At 37.5% G+C, this 18,617-nt stretch overlaps 1 protein-coding gene and 1 long non-coding RNA gene across 2 annotated transcripts; one reads left to right on the top strand and one right to left on the bottom strand.

Annotated features, from left to right (window-relative positions):
- The first annotated feature begins 1,298 nt into the window (after nucleotides 1–1,298).
- LOC109039171 (cathepsin K) lies at nucleotides 1,299–18,273 on the top strand. The gene is made up of 8 exons (XM_019054554.2): nucleotides 1,299–1,578; nucleotides 2,834–2,957; nucleotides 6,434–6,583; nucleotides 10,450–10,566; nucleotides 12,668–12,801; nucleotides 13,961–14,096; nucleotides 16,407–16,567; nucleotides 17,809–18,273. Exons 1-8 carry the CDS (start codon nucleotides 1,547–1,549, stop codon nucleotides 18,023–18,025), a joined length of 1,071 nt encoding a protein of 356 aa, XP_018910099.2. The 5' UTR covers nucleotides 1,299–1,546; the 3' UTR covers nucleotides 18,026–18,273.
- Nucleotides 3,327–6,427, bottom strand: LOC109039173 (uncharacterized). Its single transcript, XR_002009685.2, has 2 exons — nucleotides 3,609–6,427; nucleotides 3,327–3,435 (listed from the first exon to the last, which is right to left on the bottom strand). It is a non-coding gene; the product is annotated as an uncharacterized lncRNA (long non-coding RNA).
- Nucleotides 18,274–18,617: the final 344 nt, after the last annotated feature.

Below are 18,617 nucleotides of genomic sequence, written 5' to 3'. Positions count from 1 at the left end.
TATCAGGGTCCTTTCGTCTATCTCGTGCACGAGAAACATCACTACTTCTGAGGGATTGTAGAATTATATACAGTGACGGCATTTATTCAAAAAGGCCAGATATTAAACGAAAAAAATTGATCGCATTGCCGAAAACTTGATTTTTTTCTTTACTCATAGGTATCGTGCTAGGGGACATGTCAGCTCACTTGCACCCCAAGGTTTTAGTGAAATGACGTTGCTGATTATAAATGAGATGAGTCAAAACCTTGCTGCTGTCTTTAAATCACGATGAGACGTTGTTCTGACCATTTTGACTCGATGCAGAGATAAAATCCCTCCCCGTAAACACTGCCAACCCTCCCCCCCCCCTTTTTTTTTTAAAACATTCAAGTTTAAACAAAAATTAAGACGTTTAAAATAATACTAAAATACCTAATTAACTTTATGAATTAAATAATTTACGGACTTTGAACTTCCTGATGAATGCGTAGTAATAACAATGATTGGGATCTGGGGTGTTCTTATAATTTTTCATCAATTTGTATTTTTTCAGCTGAAAATGATCTTGCGACGGCTCGAAATGTCGCCTGTCTTTTTAGTTTTTAATACTCTATCGTGTTCAAGAACTAAACTGAGATTACTGTCCCCCATGGATGAGGAACAAAGAATTACCGTCCAGGAATGTTTAGCCATGTATTGATGGAGGAAAAACCCAGGAAAAAGCATACATCAAATCTGCTTTTAAGAATTCATTCAACAGCCGTTTTACTTGTAACAACTACAAATACTTACTGAGTACCGAATGCAGAAATTCATGGTTTATTCTGTCATTAATCTTGTACGTGTTAGTCGTCACTGTTTTCTATTCTAGGCTTTTCAAAAACTGATTTCTTTCGGTCAAAATGAGCAACGACTTCAATTTTCCCCATGGAAGGACCAGTTATGCTGAGGTAAGGAATTTCATGTCAAAAATCTTTATCAAATCGTGTCGAGCAACCTTTTTGGGACAATCTTACTGTCATCGTTGCTGAGTATCTCAACTTTTACGAAAAATTTAAAAATTGTAAAAATTGTTTTACCGGTCTGCAGCTTCTCCTAAACTTTTAATTGCATAGCTATAGTTTCAGCTCACTTGGAAAATGCCGAGGAGGTGGACCAATGTCTTGGAATTTGGACATTAAGTGGCCCTCGCTTCACCATACTGCTTTCAGACTTGAAGCCCAGGTACTGTGCAGATTTTCGCTAAACGGCGCTTACGCTAAAGTCCACTGTTTTCCAAACAAATCTCTCAAGGTGAGTACAAGTTTCGAGAAGTTTGTAACAACAAACAGAGCACGTCATGACTAATGTACGAAATGAGCTTGTTTTGTACAGGAGTGAGAGAGAAGGACGATATGAAAGTTCCATTGGTGAAGGCATATGCTCGCGTTAAAATGTTCATGAAAAGTGAACTAATAGTGAAAAGTGCCGCAGCGACATAGTTCGTGTATTTATTTAGTAATTTTTATCAAAAATAGTTTCAGATCTGTTGGTTGTTTTCTAGTAGTTCTTAAGTTCATCAAAAATGGAATTTGCTTCCGGCAACAAATGGAAGGCGTGAGTACCTATGACATTTAATGATTATTGCATACAGACTGCGATCATTGTAATTAAGATGGGAGGGGAGGGGCTTGTAGATAACCTCCTGGAGGAAATATTAGATGCCTACATTTAAAAATATTATAAAATAAAATGTTTTAAATGTAATATTAAATAAATAGATTCTGGTGCTTTTTTGATTATGCTTGAGATATTTTACAAATTATTTGTACTCAGGGTGGAGCGTGTGCTTAAACATATCCAATGTACGTTTACTTAAAAAGAAAGGGAAAGATAGAGACTTTTGAGCTCTGAGACACCTTCCAGATTGAATGCATGCGTCATATTTTGAGCTCACGGTTCACGACTTTTTTCTTGCATTTAAATTAGGACACAATAACGTACGTTTAAGTGAGATGCTATTAAAACATATCCATTTCTCTCGTGCAGATCTAGTATTGGATGTAACGTGTATTCGATAGTTAGGTCGAAATAGAATTCTTAATATGAAAAAAGGAAAGAAAACATGACTTGAATCCTTTTTTAAAATAAATTGTGTTTGAGATATGTACCTGGAGAGAACTCATACTTGCGAGAAACATGTTAAAATGAACAATCGTATTCACTCGCATATGGATTAAGCATGATGATCTTTTCCGGAACGCTGCAAAGATCGTGCAAGTTTTTTTGCGTTGTGGATACTTGATGTCAGATGATACGTCATTTTCCGCAGGGGAGAATAGTGAGTAGGTATGCGTAAAGTTGATTCATTTTTGAACAGACTAAAACATTACAACACTTCAACAGCGTTTCATAGGAGATGGCACGTTTTTGATACGATTGACTCATTTTGCAGAGACGACATTTAACGTCATCGGTATAAAGACTGTACGGCCAATCAAACGTGCAAAAACTCATTGAGTCGGCAGCTCAAAACAGCAGCTGTTTCTGTTTTTTGTAATGGACTAGACATTCAAAAAAGAAATAAAAAATACATTAATTTTTCCAAAATTGATCTCAAATTTATAAGGGGAAAAAATCCCAGATGCCAAGAAATTCTTTTGCATATAATGCAAAAAATACTTTTATGCATACAAATTAGTTTGTCCTGTTTATAATACCTAATAAAAGATCATTGCTATTCGAGAAGACAATTTTCGGAAAACTGGAAATATTAAGGTATATGTGTCTGGAAATAATGAAGTTAAGTCAAATTTGGTCTTTTGAATTTAGACCTGTTAATATGCCACGACCATTTCATTATTGCGTTTAGGATCATCCCACTTGTTATGGCCTCAGTTTGGAGCCTGTTTAGCCTCACTGAAGAACACCTCACGGAAAAAACGAGAACACCGCAAGTCAACATGGAATTAGATCCACATTGGGATGATTTTAAGGTAATATCATCATCATCAACATCACTTCTATAAATCACCAATATATTGAAACACCCTGTGCAGTGGCTCTCTCACAATACTTCCTTGATTCGCAAAGATACATCACTAAAAACATTAATCCACCATCTCATTTAATTCAACCTAAAACGATTACTATCATTCTATCATCATTAAGTTTCATTATGGCCACATAATACATGATGGTTAAAATGTGCTCGAACAGTCTGTGTATCTGTAATGATTAACGATTGGTTTCGCTAATCATGTTATAAAGTTTGTGATGAGATAATTATTTCGGCACCAGTCAATCTTTTTGAGTCAGGATTGACAAACTGACTAAGGAATGATCGATAAAGGATAAAACAAGAGTTCAGACGAAATAGCTTGTATTGACGTGATGAAGGCACATATCACAGATTTCACAAATTAAATGTCACTAAGTTACACAGCGTTAAAGTTGAAGTGAAGAGTTGCACTACTGATGGAATAAAACCGATGAGAGAAAGAGACACGGGTCATGGGTCGTAGGGATGTTAAAGACCAGAGAGAGAGTTACACGTTTCGTGGGTCATGGGGATGGTAAAAGACCTGAGAGAGAGAGACGTGGGTCGTGGGTCGTAAGATGGTAAAAAGACCAAAGGGAGAGTTTACACAGGTCGTGGGTCGTAGAGATGGTAAAAGACCTCGATTTTTAGGCAACCCACGCTTATATAGTCTTGCTGACGTCACGGGTGGTGAGACAACAAGGCTACGCGTGATTGGTTGGCTATAATCTATGTAGGTATCAGTTGCAAGTCTAGTAATTAATTTTATGGGACATTATTAAAGATTGTACAGGGATAAAGTGAAAAAGTTGAAAATAAGGACTGGATTGACTGAAACTAGAGTTAAAAATGGAAATCGAAAAATGTAAGGGAAAAAATATGCTGAGGTGTTGACAGTATCCAATAGTGTTGCGATTGCCTGTGTAGTAGACAGTGTCATTACATTATCGTATTATTTTTTTCGCTTCCAGGACTTTATGTCCACCTACCTTTCGTCCATTAAATAAATGTCCACCACTATTAATGTCTACCAAACGTTAAGTCCGGTCTTCATTAAGTCCACATGATTTAATGTTCAACCATGAATATGTCCAAAATTGTCCAAATTGTGGACATGTTATGTCCACATTTTTTCCTTCTCATTTAAATGACAGGAACCACCTCAAAAATAAATGCATACTACTACTACCTTCATTCTTAAAAACATTTCATTCATGAATCAAGTCATGAAAGAGAACAGTCTCTAAGAGCAGATAAAAACATATGTTCATGTGTACACTGTACGGATCTGATAAGATGAAAACCAAAACGGGAGCCTAAGAAACGCTTCAATGCCAAATTAAACATTTTTCAGTAATAGATGCAGTCAAAATTGAAAGTCCTCTTTAACTAGTTATTTCGTGCGCCTTCAATATTGTAAGATACTGTGCAACGCCTCTGACGCGAAATAGTTGCTTAAAGCTTTGCGGCGCGGCAGGCAACCAGCGTGACACGCGCATAGGCGCCTACAAACCTAACGGGATACTTCACGCGTTGCGCAATGCGCGAAGTATCCCGTTAGGTTTGTAGGCGCCAGTGCGCGTTCTGCGCTGCTGGACACGCTGCTCCGCTCTGTGTTAGGCTCTAATATTTAAACTCGCGGAGTCAGCGTTTTTCAACTTATGATTTTGAAATGTTTGCACTCTCTGCATTGATTATTCCCTTTTAAACCGATGAAAAAGAAATATGTACTACTGGAAAATATACTGTGTTTTTTGTAAATATAATAGTGGTTCCGTGTCAAATTTAATGATTTTCGAAGCATTCAAATTTATTCTTTTATGTTTTGGGCTTTTACTTTGCTGCAGCGTGGTGTAAGCGCAACTAAACGCTCAAAATTGGACGTATTTGACTCAAGTAGGTCGATGTACAAATAAGTTAAGAACAAAAAAATTGCGTGCTGTGGGCGTAAAAATTGTGGACGAAAAGTCTGTGGACGTAAAAAAAGTGGACATAAAGTCCGTGTACCTTTTTTTCCGTCAATGATTGTAGACGGGGTACCAGTGCCAATACCACGGTTTTTGGTACTACCAAGGGTACATTTTTTTAAAATAAATACAGTGGAATTCTGGATTTTTCTCCAAAAACTATTTTCGTTTGCCAATCGAATCCCACAGTGCTTATTTTGTGAGCACTTGAGTTTGATGCTTGCACATTCAGTTGACAAACAAGATATCAATAATGAAAATTGTCAGATCGCGACAGTTAAATTAAAAACGTCGAGGACGTGATTTTACTGCATGAGCCGTTCAATAAGTTATACCCAATCAGACAATACAGTTAGCCGGCTTAATAAATCCAACATGCTTTGTGCACTAGTGTGCACAGCTAATTTTGTATCGTGCACATTCTATTATAGAATTTCCATGGAACTGGGAGCCGCGGTGTTCTCCTTCAATATTTCAGCTATGCAATTTCACGACACATACGTTAGATTAGTGGCATCGGCGGGAAATTTTAGGAGCTACTTATTCATTAACAGATTTTAAAGTCGTTCCCATCAACTTCAGATCCTTCGGTGAATGCATTTCTCACGACTTACCACCGGTGCTTTTTAACGACGAACTAAACTACACTTTGCGATAGGAGTTTTTCTGGCTCATTCCATAACCAACTAAAGTATGTGCAGTTAGCTTCCCCATACAGATGAGTGCTTCTGTGAGTGAGGCAAAAATATGAGCTTGAAACTTTTCCTGGCTCATTTTCCCCTCTAATATTTCATTTAGTTCCTATCTGTTTGATTCAATCAATTTGGACTACATTTTGCAACGAGGAACTATTATTTCCGGCTTATCATAAAAACACTTATCTACGTAAGGAAACTAATAACTCATATGAGGAGCTTGCATGACAAAGGCGCATGAGTACAGTTTTTGCTTTTTCAAGAAATCCGTGTTAAAGTTTCAAAATACATGGAGCCTGGTGGCAGAAAGGAAGTTTAAACTCACCTTTTGCTGCTTTTAAATTGGATTTTAGTTGTTAATTTTTCTCACAATATACTTTCAAATTAGTTTCAGCTGAGTTCATGAATATCTACATTTTTTAAGAAACTGCACTTATGCCCCTCCATAGCCCCAAGCCCCTCATATGTTATTTCTAAAACGAGCCAAAAGTATTTGTTCCTCACTGCAAAATATAGTCTCTGCATAATTTTTCCAGTTTCGCTAAGCTCTTCCAAATTGCTTCCAAATTTTTGTTGTGCAGTTTTGTCGTTAGGCCAAATGTTCCAATACGAATCTGGGCGTTTCCTTGAAAATTTTAAAACTACCTAATGCAATACCGGAAAAAAAAGTGAGAAACTTCAACTTCACTTGGATTGAAATACGGCACATTCGATAACTTACGACTTCTTCGATTTCTTGTAGTGTTTTAATTCCGCTGTTTTTCTAATAGAGCCGCTACAACAAGACATTCAACAGGAATACAGAAGCAGCCCGGAGACTGGCGTGGGAGCAGAATCTGATTCGCATCATCCAACACAATGAGGAGGCGGCTGCAGGGAAGCACAATTACACTTTGCGCGACAATCACCTCTCGGATATGGTAAGTTTCCGCCACACAGTGGATCGAGTCAATTCGAGAGGTCGTTCATGAAATTTTGACTAAAACTGTAAATTTTGATCTTTATTGCGTTACATTTGAAATTTTAAGGGGTGTTTCTACTTTCTAGAAGGAAATTTGACGAGGGAAAACCAATGGAACCCCTTTAAAACTTCAAAGTTTTATAAAAACGGAGTTGTAAGCGTTTAAAGTTTCCAAAGAGCCTCCCTAAAAAAGGGCCTTTTTTGGCCCCCTTTTCGGGAACCCGGGGATTTCGTTCGTTTGTGGCTTAAATGAAACCTTATGATGAGGTAAGCCTCCAGTAAAAATTTTAGCTTGAGTATACGTCTAGTTTCCGAGATACAGCGTTGCAAAGTTGGCATATTTGAGCTTTAAAATTCTCATATTCTCAGGTATCTTATTTTCTCAGAACGATTCAATTGGATGTTTTATGATATTTTGTGACATTTTATCAAATGTTAGTATTATTATCGAATGCATATTTCAATTGAAACATTAATACTACTAATTCTGTTAAAACAACGTTGCAAAGTTGACATAAAAACCTATAAAAAATGTTCATTTTATCAAGTTTCTTAACTTAAAAACGAACTTAGTGACGGCTAAAAGATATGCTTTTGGGGTTTAGATGCAATTTTATGATAGATTAAGGCTTTTGTTAAAATTTAACTCAAAATGCAAGTATAGTTTTAATGATACAGGGTTGCAAAGTTTATATATTTGAGCTTTAAAAATGTCTATATTTTTGAGTTCTGTGTTTAAGAAGCTACTTTTGTAGAATTTAATCACGATTTGAGGCAGGAAATCAACCATTTATGTCATCTGTAGATGAATGTTTGTATTTGAAGAAGAATTCTTTGACCGGTGGTGATACAGCGTTGCCATGCTTAAAACTTTGAACTCTGTATGGATTATGATTTTTTCTTGTTGAACATGACTTCAATGGGTATCTTAACTCGTATCAAGGCAAAATATCAAGGGCTGATGTCAGTCCCAGGTAACGATTGGTTTTGGAAAAAATACTGCTGCCAAGTTTATTCATAATTCTTTTCAAACAAAAAATAATAAAATGATTTTAAAATAAAGATGCTTCTAATTTAATTTTTTTACTTTTTTTTATTTTGTTTAATTTTTTTTGGTAATTTGTTTAGACTTTTGTGATTTTTTTATATTTATTTATGAATATCCGTGAAAATATTTTTTTCGATTGATACGTGAGTATAGTCTTGCCTTCAAATATATAGCAAGTACCTCAACATGTTGCCGATTTTTTACTTTTACCAAGTATCTCAATTATTTTGAGGCATCTAGATCAAAGATATGTTTTCAACATGCTCTATACATATATGAGCTTGTTATGATTGGCACTGCCAAGACACTGCACCGTTGCGTATTGAGAAAATGCAACTTTTTTCCAGATATATTTCACTGGGAGATGGATGTATTTTTTATCAGAATGGAGGGGTCAGCGAATGCTACCAAGAATTTACATCCAGTGCCGAGATCATAATGTGAATGCTTAAATCCATTTTGAAATACAAGTATGAAACATGACAATAGCCTGGTCCTATTCTCTTCGGAATGCTGTCACTGTGACACAGAGGTCTTAATACTATGAGGACAACCCTCAACAAAAATGGAACTTTAACAACTTATTAATGAAAAAATAGTTAGTAGCTATGCCGAAATAATAATTTTTGACAAATCCATGCAACAATATTTTAATAATTTTAAGTATTTTATTCTTTTAATTTCTTTTTCTATAGATTTATTTATTTAATTTTTTTTTTAATTTTCTCATCATTTGTAATTCTTAAGTCGAAGATATTCTATTCTTTAAGGAACAATGAATGTATTGTCTGTATCAAGATTTATTTGTACTCAAAAAACTGGAGCGTTTCCATAGTTTATGTTCGTTTTTGCATTCTGCCTAAAAAAAAGTAAAATTGACAACCAAGGCAAGGTAGAATTTTTTAGATTTTGAAAGCAACACTGATGCTGAGCCATTCATTGTATGCCATAAATTCACTTGGATTACGTTTTAAAATCAGACAATTATTGGAAGTATCCTTATTTTAAACTTATTTTATAATGGAATGTTAATAGAAACTTAAATAAAATTGGCAACAGTGCCATTTTAATTCCAATTTTCACCTAGGATTGACAAAAGTCCTCCACATTTCTTTGTTTCACAATATCACTTATCAACATTGTTCAATCTTGTCTTCAATAAAATAACACAAAATAGACATTTTCCCAGATACAAGTTGAAAACTTTGCAACACTGTATTATCGTATCCTTTTATAAATTAAACTATGCATCTACGAGTATCACTAATTGTTGATTCTATGCCCCAAAATACAGTTCGATCTTCAGTAATAGCGGTTTGTGAATGAGAAACTTTAAAAAATGAGCTTTTTAAAGCTGAAAAATGTAAACTTAGCAACGTTGTACTGCCAAAACAAGGCTTACGCATGAGTCAAAATTCTTACTGGAGACTTTTCATATTATAATTTATCGTGTGCACCTCGTGTAAGTATTGTAAAGTCATTTTTGAAGTTGGTTTTTGGAAGAAAATCCATAAAAATATGAGAATTTTAAAGCTCAAATATGCCAACTTTGCAACGCTGTATCTCGGAAACAAGACATATACTCAAGCTAAAATTTTTACTGGAGGCTTGTCTCATCATAAGGTTTCATTTAAGCCACATACGAATGAATCCCCGGGTTCCCGAAGAGGGGCATTTTTAGGGAGGCTCTTTTGGCCGATCTCTCCTATTGACTCGATCCACTGTGCGCGGTAAGTATGTGTTTACTAGTCCTCTTGTGCACATTTTAATCGAAGGAACAAGTCGTTGAGCTTTGGATTACAAGGAAAGCGATGAAGACGATACCATTTGGATAAATGCTGCTTTTCTCGTTTAAATGGACCACTTGACACGGTACGAATTCAAGCATTCTGATACATGTTTCTTAACCAGAATTTCACGTAGAACACGATTCGCGCAACGAAAATTACTGAAACCAACTCCTAACGAGAGATATTAACAGTTTTATTTCACATTGGTTACGAGGAATTTGAACTGCCCGCTCACAAGAAACTCAAAGCTCTACGTGAGTCAAATCGCGCACTACAACGGTTTCAGCAAGCTTCTCAATCGAGCAATGTTCATTTCCCACCATGTGTTGTTCAAACTATAAGCAATTTGCTATAGCTGAGCCAAAGCGTCAAGATTGAGGCTGCCAGATTTTTATATCGCAGAGACTGTCATGATAACGTTTAGCGCGCGATGTGAATCACGTAGAGCATTGAGTTTTCATGAGCGGGTGGTTTGAATTTACGCATCAAGAATCATTAAATATCTTCGTAGGAGTTGATTTCGGTAATTTTCGTTGTGCGCATCGTGTTTTACGTAAATTTTGGTAAGAAACATGTATCAGAATGCTGAAATTCGTACCTTGTCTAATGGTCCATTATGCTGAACTTGCTGACGAGTGGGAAGGAAAATGAAGTGAAAAGAAAAAGCTAATAAGTTGCAGGACGCTTGCAGGGCCCGCGACACGTCCATTTTCAAAAATCAAAACCTGATTAAACTATAGCTGATAATTTGTGTACATCTATGGCTCAGCCTCCCATTTTTAGAGCTCGAAAATCCTAAAAATCCCAAAAGGACTTTTGTTCAAAGATACAAGTTTCTTAGACATTATTTTGAACAATATACTGGATGGGTCACTCGAGCCATAAACTTTGTATTATGTACAACTGGAACGTTTTTTCCTTTATTCAATAGACCATAACAACATCCTTCAGGGATTTTTTAAATGCTTATTTTAACATTAATTTCAGGACCCGAACACGTATGCAGCAAAAATGATCAAGCTGAGGCATAGTGGACGTCGTCGAAGACTCCCAGAAGAAACGTTAGGTACTCCAGTTCACGATCCAGAAAAGATACCGGAGGAGGTACGCACTACTCGGCTCTTTTCCTTTCGATAGAGACAAACTGGGGAGCAGGGCCGGATTAAGGGGGTGGCCATACATAGGACGCGGCCCATGGCGGCAAATCTAGGAGGCGGCAAATTTTGCAATTTTTTTAAATGAAGGTATAAAAAAAAAATCGGATTTAGAAAAAAATTACAAACAAAATCTCTCATTTCCTGAGAGTATAGTAATTCCTAATTCTGTCGTCTTTCGGTGATACAAGAGACAGCACCTTTAATTAATCGAGTTAAGAGAGAGACCAAACACGCAATTTGGCCAGGAACGGCGCGACTGAGAGAGAAATGATGACGAGGACTTGAGATGAAAAGGAGAAGCCCTCGGCGCGGCGGTCGGCATGTAACACATATTAGCGCCTACAAGACTGCACGAATACTTCACGCATTGCATCAAACACAGTGCGGTCACTGCGGTCAGCGTGAAACGGATAGCGCCTACAAGAATGCATGAATACTTCACGCATTGCGTCAAACACAGTGCGTTAGCAGCGTCGTGGGAAACTCATAGCGCCTACAAAACTGTCGGAATACTTCACGCATTGCTCCAAACACGGTGCGGTCTGCGCGGCGCGGCGGCGGAAGTTAAAATCATTAAACCACATTTATGTTTGTTCTTTCATAATTTTTTCGTTCATTTCTTATGAATGGAAGGCCTTGTCCACGCAGAGATAGGTTTACGAAACTTAACGTTCGCGCAAAGTTCGGTGAATTTTTGCTAGTAGTGTTGACAGGGCTTTCCCAAAAAATGTTTCCAACACGAGTAAACGCGTCTTATGCACCCCACCCCCGCTGGCACGTTCACTTGATGGTTTTTATTGATGTTTCAAAACGAATGAGAAGGGGGCGGCAAAATACAGGCGGCCCATGGGCGGCAAGTAGGTAAATCCGGCCCTGCTGGGGAGACAAGTATACTTACCTATAAAACTTTCCAAGTGGTGGTGATTGCAATTTTAGTATTCTTTAATTAAACAATGTCAATGGAGATGTTGCATGTGTGAGGAATTTGCGATTTGACTGTTGATTCTAATGTAAAAGTTCTTGAGAAACACGATGGTACCATTGGTTTTCTCTGAAATCAACTCCCAAGCTCAAGTTGAGGCCAAAATGGAGGGAATATCCCACCCTACCCTGAGAGTCCACGTCTACATCAAGACAACTCTCCATGCAAAGATAAGGAGCAAATACATTGACAAGGCTGCCACTTTATTTGGGGACTCTGTAAACTGAAAACACGGCTATCACTACTAATGTATTTGCTCCCTATCTTTGCATGGAGAGTTTGTTTTGATGTAGAGGTGGACTCTCAGGGTAGGGTGGGATACCCCCTCCATTTTGGCCTCAACTTGAGAGCTTTTTTTGAGCTTGGGAGTTGATTTCAGAAAAAACCAGTAGCACCATCGTGTTTCTCGCGAACTTTTACATACAAGTCAACAGTCAAATCGCAAATTCCTCACACATGCAACATCTCCATTGCAGGCAACTGGAGTTACGATATGCTTTTCATTTTAACACACATGAAAAGCGATAATTGGGAAAAGTGCATACCTACCTACCGAGCAGTGTCGAGGTGTGTAACATGGATAATCGATATTCCTCATTTGAAGCTATTGTAAAGAATCGATTATTAAAGTGTTCTTTGCGAACACCCTTGTCCATCGATCTTTTTTCCATAAGTGTAAACGGCAGATCAAGCGATACATCGCAAAGCACACCACGCCACTCCTACCGAGAGGTCTTTTTGGAACACTCCTCGTCCCCTGTATTCGTTTAATCATGGAATCCAAAATATTCATAACCAATAGATCGTATTTGATACATCAAACAGGTGAGATTGTATCAATATCGATTGGTTCACTATGTAAACATGGCCTCAAAAGTCAATTCAGAGATCTAAGGTAATAGGTCTTTTGTGATGAAAAGTGAAATTGTTAGGAATTTTCTCATTTTCAGCTTTCCCAAATGAAATCCTAAAGTTTTTAGTTGACGTTATGTTCTATAGTTTTGGACCAAACGATACGTCGAACCACTATCGAATACGATCTATTATATTTTACGATTTTTTCCAGTTCGATTGGCGAGAGAAGGGCTTCGAGACGCCTGCCTGGAACCAGGAAGACTGTGGTGCATGTTATGCGTTCGCAGTATCCTCCACTGTTTCCGGGCAAATCTTCAAGGAAGCCGGGGTCCTCCGTTATTTGAGGTATTATTCAATTTTTCCAACCATTTATTTATTCTTTTTGGTAAAAATTCCAGCAATTGGACCCAGTATTTTTCTGAAAGTGAGCTTCCCCCATACGTGCGGTCAGCCGGTCACCATGAGAAACGTGACCGACCAGAAGGAAAGGGACAAAATTGTTAGTGTAGTGGTTCACGCCGAGTTGGATGGAGAAATCAAAAATTAAGATCTCCAACAAATACATTGTAAAGTTTCCAACGAAAAAGTTACAATAAGCTACTTAATTCATATTTCCACCATAAAAGGCTTGAAGTTGTATTAAAATGGAGGGGCTTGGAGGACAAGACGCATAAGCGCAGTTTTTGAAAAAAATTGAGATGTTGATGATTTCAAGTAAAACTAGTCTTAATACATATTCTGTGAAAATTTCGCTCCCAAATTCAAATTTTTAAGCATCAAAAAGTGAGTTTGAACTTTCTTTCCATCATAAGGATCCATGTAATTTCGAAACTTCTAACACGTATCTCTGGAAGTCGCAAAAACTGCACTTATGCGCCTTGTCCTCCAAACCCCTCAATTGAGAAATATCGTGCCCTGCACATGATATACCAATGATATTCATGATGTATGGATAAGATCCCCGAAATTGCTAGCAAGAGGCGACTGTCGTCTGCATGATTGTGAACTGATGAAAGTTCACTTTTAAGTGTCAGCACAAAGGACTGCCACTTTCATATTTCAGTATGTTACTCTGTAGTATATTCAGTGCGAGATATAATCATCGTGAGTTATCAAGTATATATTAGAAGATATTTAAAGGAAAAAGTGGTACCTACTAGTCGCTTGCGCTCACATATGAATTGCTGTTTTATGACCGGAAATTTTTTTTTCGAAGAAAGTGGTAGAACTTCCCCATTTTGCGCCGGTCAATCAGGTAAAACCCTCCAAAAATACTTACCACGAGCAAAGACATTTTCTCACAGGGTAGATTATCAAGAGTTGAAATGGGCATACATGACAATATTCTAGAAGCAGGTAAGACAGTTCAACTTTCGACTGAAGTTGGGACCAAAGATAGCCTTTGATGAGACAACTTTTTTTTTTTTTTTTGTGTCATTTTTTAATAAAGTTTAACAGGATGTTAACAACTGATTCACTGATTGTTCAATTTGATTGATTTTAGTGTTCAACAAATCGTTGACTGCTCGGGGAATGTGGGCAATTTGGGATGTGGAGGAGGCTCCTTGAGAAACACCTTGAAATATATTCAGGGCACCGGTGGACTCGAAACATACAAAGACTACCCATACAAAGCCAAGGTAAGATGGGACAAAAATAAGCGAAAGGATTAAAAACAAACCAATATGTTCGATGAAAGTAATGTTTCCCAAAACTGTTTATTTTGGATTAGAAAAAGACAAAAAGACAAGAAAAAGAGAAGAAATAAAATAAGAATCATTTGAAAGAGAAGCCGCAAAGGAACTCATGATCAAATTGCCATTAATGCTAATTAATACTTTTTTAAGACAAATAAAGCAAAAGCCTTTCTTGAGATTCTCTATGTATTTTCCCCGCGAATCCAAAATATGCTTATGAAATTTCAAACGGACAGTTTTGTTAGTTTTTCTCTTGCAGAAATGAGGAATATTTAGTTTTTTACAAGGTGCAATGAAGATACGCTGTTGATGACTTAAAGATAGCCATCGAAACATTGTTCGAAAAAATATTGACTTGAAAGAACGGAGAGGAGTGTAATTTGAAAGGGGGGGGGGGGGGATCGCAGCTAGCGACTCTTTCGGGCCATTTTGAACACAACAACACTCTCCCTTGGAGATCCTCAAAAGTATAGCGAAATACTCCATATTTTGTGTGTAAGTATCCCTAGTAGCAGATTTAAACAAAAAAATTCAACGAAAGTATACCACTCATATAACGGTTATATAACGGTTAAGTAACGGGATGTTCAAAAGAAACCGCCGTCGTATAACCGTTATTAATCAAATAATTTTATAAATTGCGCGAATAACCTTTATAATTAGTTTATAGAAAAGTTGTTTCTAAAAATGTTTTATATAACCGTTATACTTCAGTTATACATCTTTTAAAATACGCTCTTCATATATATTTTATATAACCGTTATACTTTGATTATACATTCTTTATACGCTCTTTATATAACGGTTATACTGTGAATTTTAGCTCTGCTACTAGGGTAATAGGGTACCAGGAACAATAAAGCGGTCGCCTCGGCACGGAACATACACTCTCTCGTCTCTCCTCTTGAAGTCCTCTTGAAGTCTTCTTGAAGTCCTCACAAGTATAGCGAAATACTCCATCTTCTGTGTGTAAGTATTAGGGTATTAGGAGCAATAAAGCGGTCGCCTGGGCACGGAGCATCGCGGCCGTCGCGCGTCGCACTGGGCTGGGCGAACTATTCGTAACTCATTCTCTCTTGATTCTACAAATATCCTCACAAGTATAGCAGTATACTCACTCTTCTGTGTGTAAGTATTAGGCAAGCAGGGCCGGTAAAGCGGTCGGATTGAAATCGGGAGTCGTGCATTAAAGCTTGTGAGTTAGTATGCTATGATGCAAGGGATTCGAAAACTTGCGGAAACAGGTTGAGCATAGTGTGCGTAACACTAGGGACCAAACTGTAGACAATAAAAATGAATCGAATGGAAAAAATAAAAATAAATTAAATCTGTTGTTCAATTAGTTCAATATTGGACTTACCTACTTCTGCCCAGTAGAGACATGCCAAAAGTTTTTCGATGATGGACGAATTTTTTTGGCAACGTGCAATTTTCTTGGAATTTTTCCGAACATTTAACACTCACCTTAATTTCCAGTGTGTATTAATTTCAAGCAAAATGCACAATTTTTTTTTCGGAAATATTTATTAAGTGTGTGTGTGGTGGGGGTGTGGGGGGGGGGGGGGGATTTGGCATAATGCGGGTATTAAATGGGTGCTTTACGTAGCACACTGAAAAAAAGTGTCTTGGATTCAGAGTCCAGACCCTAAAAAAATTCGACAAGGTAATCGTGCTCTTGGTTCGAGTAGATATTTGCTTTGGTCGAGAGCCCAGCCTCTTAATTTACGCGGTTTCCTTTCTGATTCAAACAAAAATTCGATTAAATCGAGAGTATTTTTTCATCTCGAATTCTTTCAGAGTCTTGAATGACTCTGGATCCAAGAGACTTTTATTTCTAGAGCACGGTAGTGCAGCCGGGTTTCTGTCGGGCTCTGATAGTCGAAGCTCAACCATAATAGAGAATTTGCAGGTGTCTGAAATTTGACGAATTTCGTGTTTAAGTGGAAACTACTGAGTGAACTGAAAACGAGGATACCCTTGGCTTATGAATTAAACAATTAGTGGAGAAGATATGACAAAATGATCTAATCTGCTGAAATACGTGTGTTTAAATGGGAAATGCCGCCAGATGACGTCACTAGGCGGTGCATTTTCTCACTTTTAAATATATTTTTATACTATTTCCAACATCAGAAAAAAATTATAAAAAATACGGTGAAATTAGCTCTTTAATAACTTTCCGATGAAGCAATAAATAATTTGCACGCAAATCCTCCATTCAGATGATTCTGACAGATTTTTATAATTTTGCAGCAAGAAACGTGCCAGTTCAAGAAAGACAAAGCTGTTGTTCGGGTCATCTCATGGGCTGTCCTCCCTCCTCGAGACGAACATGCTCTTAAAGTGGCTGTGTGGAAAGTCGGCCCCATAGCTGTGTCCCTCAACGCTAGTCCGGCGACTTTTCAACTTTACCAGTTAGTATCTCTCAAAATCATTTCCAACGAAAGAAAGCTATGAATGATTGGGAACTTCAGTAAGATATCTCGTAAGATTTTACGAAGATGTGAATTTTATTTTTTAAAAAAAAACGCGAAACATTCATTTAAGAAGCGAGATAAGCAAATCGCATTAAAAAAACGCAAAAAACAACAGAAATTCGTTACCTTTTTCATCCTGAAACATTTTTATTTCTTTCCCTCGTGTTGGAAACATGGATGATAAAAACGAGTGAGGTGATGCCTTTCGAAAATTTCGGCAGCGTTTTGATTATTATTTAGCGTGAGCTGATAATCCACGATATGAGATGTTTTTCATTATCTTTTCATGTATTCCTGAAATTTCATGAATTATTTCGATAGAAAAGTCACGATTTTCTTTGTCATGAAATGCCACATTGGGGTGACGAGATCTTGCAAAGTCAGGAAATATCAGGAAAAATCAGTAAATTTTACTTGACCATGAGAGTTCAGAAAAAAGTTCAAGGATGAAAGAAATATAGGAATGAAACTAAAAGTGACGTATCACTATCAGTTTCATTCCTTACCCTGTCTGCGCATAACCGCATTCCACCTTGCTAAGGAAGAACGCCGTAAGAACATTCGAGAGTTGCCGAATTTCCTCAAATGAAACATATATTTTTGAAGAAAGTTATGCACATTTTTCCTTGAAATTTTTTGATGTATTAGATGAAATTGCAAATAAAATTGTCCGACAAATTGGAGGAAAAAAGCGTTCTCTGCAGTAGATTCGTTCGTTTATTGTGGGAAATATGGCAACACCTTAATGCTCGCACGGCGTTCTTCCATAGCACGGCAGCATTGATCCCTATCCTGCCATGCTAAGGAAGAGCGCCGTATGAGCCATCAGACGTCGCCAAATTTCCTTCGATAAATACCGAATTTGCAGGGAAAATTGTGAATATTTTTTCCCAAAATTTTCAGACGATTTCGTACGCAATTTAATCTAAAATATCTGAAAATTTCAAAGAAAAATGTGCATGAATGTCGTCAAAAATACATGTTTATCAAGGGAAATTTGGCAACTCTCGAATGTTCATACGGCGTTTTTCCTTAGCACGGCAGTATCGAACCATAACGCTTTTGAAAATTGAGTACTGTTGCGCATTACTGCATCAATCCCATCTTTCCACCCCCTTGAAAAAATAAAAATAAAAAAAAATAAAATAAAACTGAACTATCTTCGTTTAAAATTTCAGCTCGGGAGTATACGACGATCCAGAGTGCTCATCGGACTTCGTGAACCACGCGATGCTCCTGGTCGGCTACACGAAGGATTCCTGGATCCTCCGAAACTGGTGGAGTGACGAGTGGGGAGAGAAGGGCTACATGTACTTGAAAAGGGGCGCTAATCGCTGCGCCATCTCCAACTACGCCGCCTACGCTCACATCGACAAATACTCCCTTAAGTTATGATCAGAAAGCCAACGGATCCCGTATTTTATGATGAAACTTCGAGAATAGTATCCAAGTTCGTGGCGCTGATTGTGAGAATCTCCTGTACATAGTTAGACATGGATCGCGTTCAGCAGAAAGGAACCTGAAAAATCAGGAAGGAAGCTGAAAATCAGATATTTTTTACCATTTTCCTCCCTTCTATGACGCATCCATCATAACACACCTCTGCAACCCCCTAAAAAATTATACGCGTATATATAACGGTGTGCAATTTGTCTTATTTGACCTCTTCGCGTTTCATGATTAATTTTGGATGGGAAAGGATAATCTCGTGTCGATTTCTCATGGCCAATGGTTTCGACGCGATCATTTTGGGTTGATGCACAACTTCACAGATGACCTTTGTACTTTCTCAGGCGATGGATGCAAGTTGCAATAATTTCTCCTTACACAGGGTGCAACGTAAAAAGGCCAGTATTAATGGAGACTTTTTTGTTCAGCGTGCTTGCAACGCTTATTCAGACGAATTCAACCCAAATCAACCTAACTACAATTCCACATTTTCTGATTTGGAACCCTTAGTTTCTTTTTTTCACAAGAAAATTGCGCA

Source organism: Bemisia tabaci, chromosome 6, assembly GCF_918797505.1.
Source record: "Bemisia tabaci chromosome 6, PGI_BMITA_v3".
In the NCBI taxonomy this organism is placed as follows: domain Eukaryota; kingdom Metazoa; phylum Arthropoda; class Insecta; order Hemiptera; family Aleyrodidae; genus Bemisia; species Bemisia tabaci.
The sequence above is the reverse complement of the archived record's forward strand: the minus strand, read 5'-3'. Positions and strand labels throughout refer to the sequence as shown.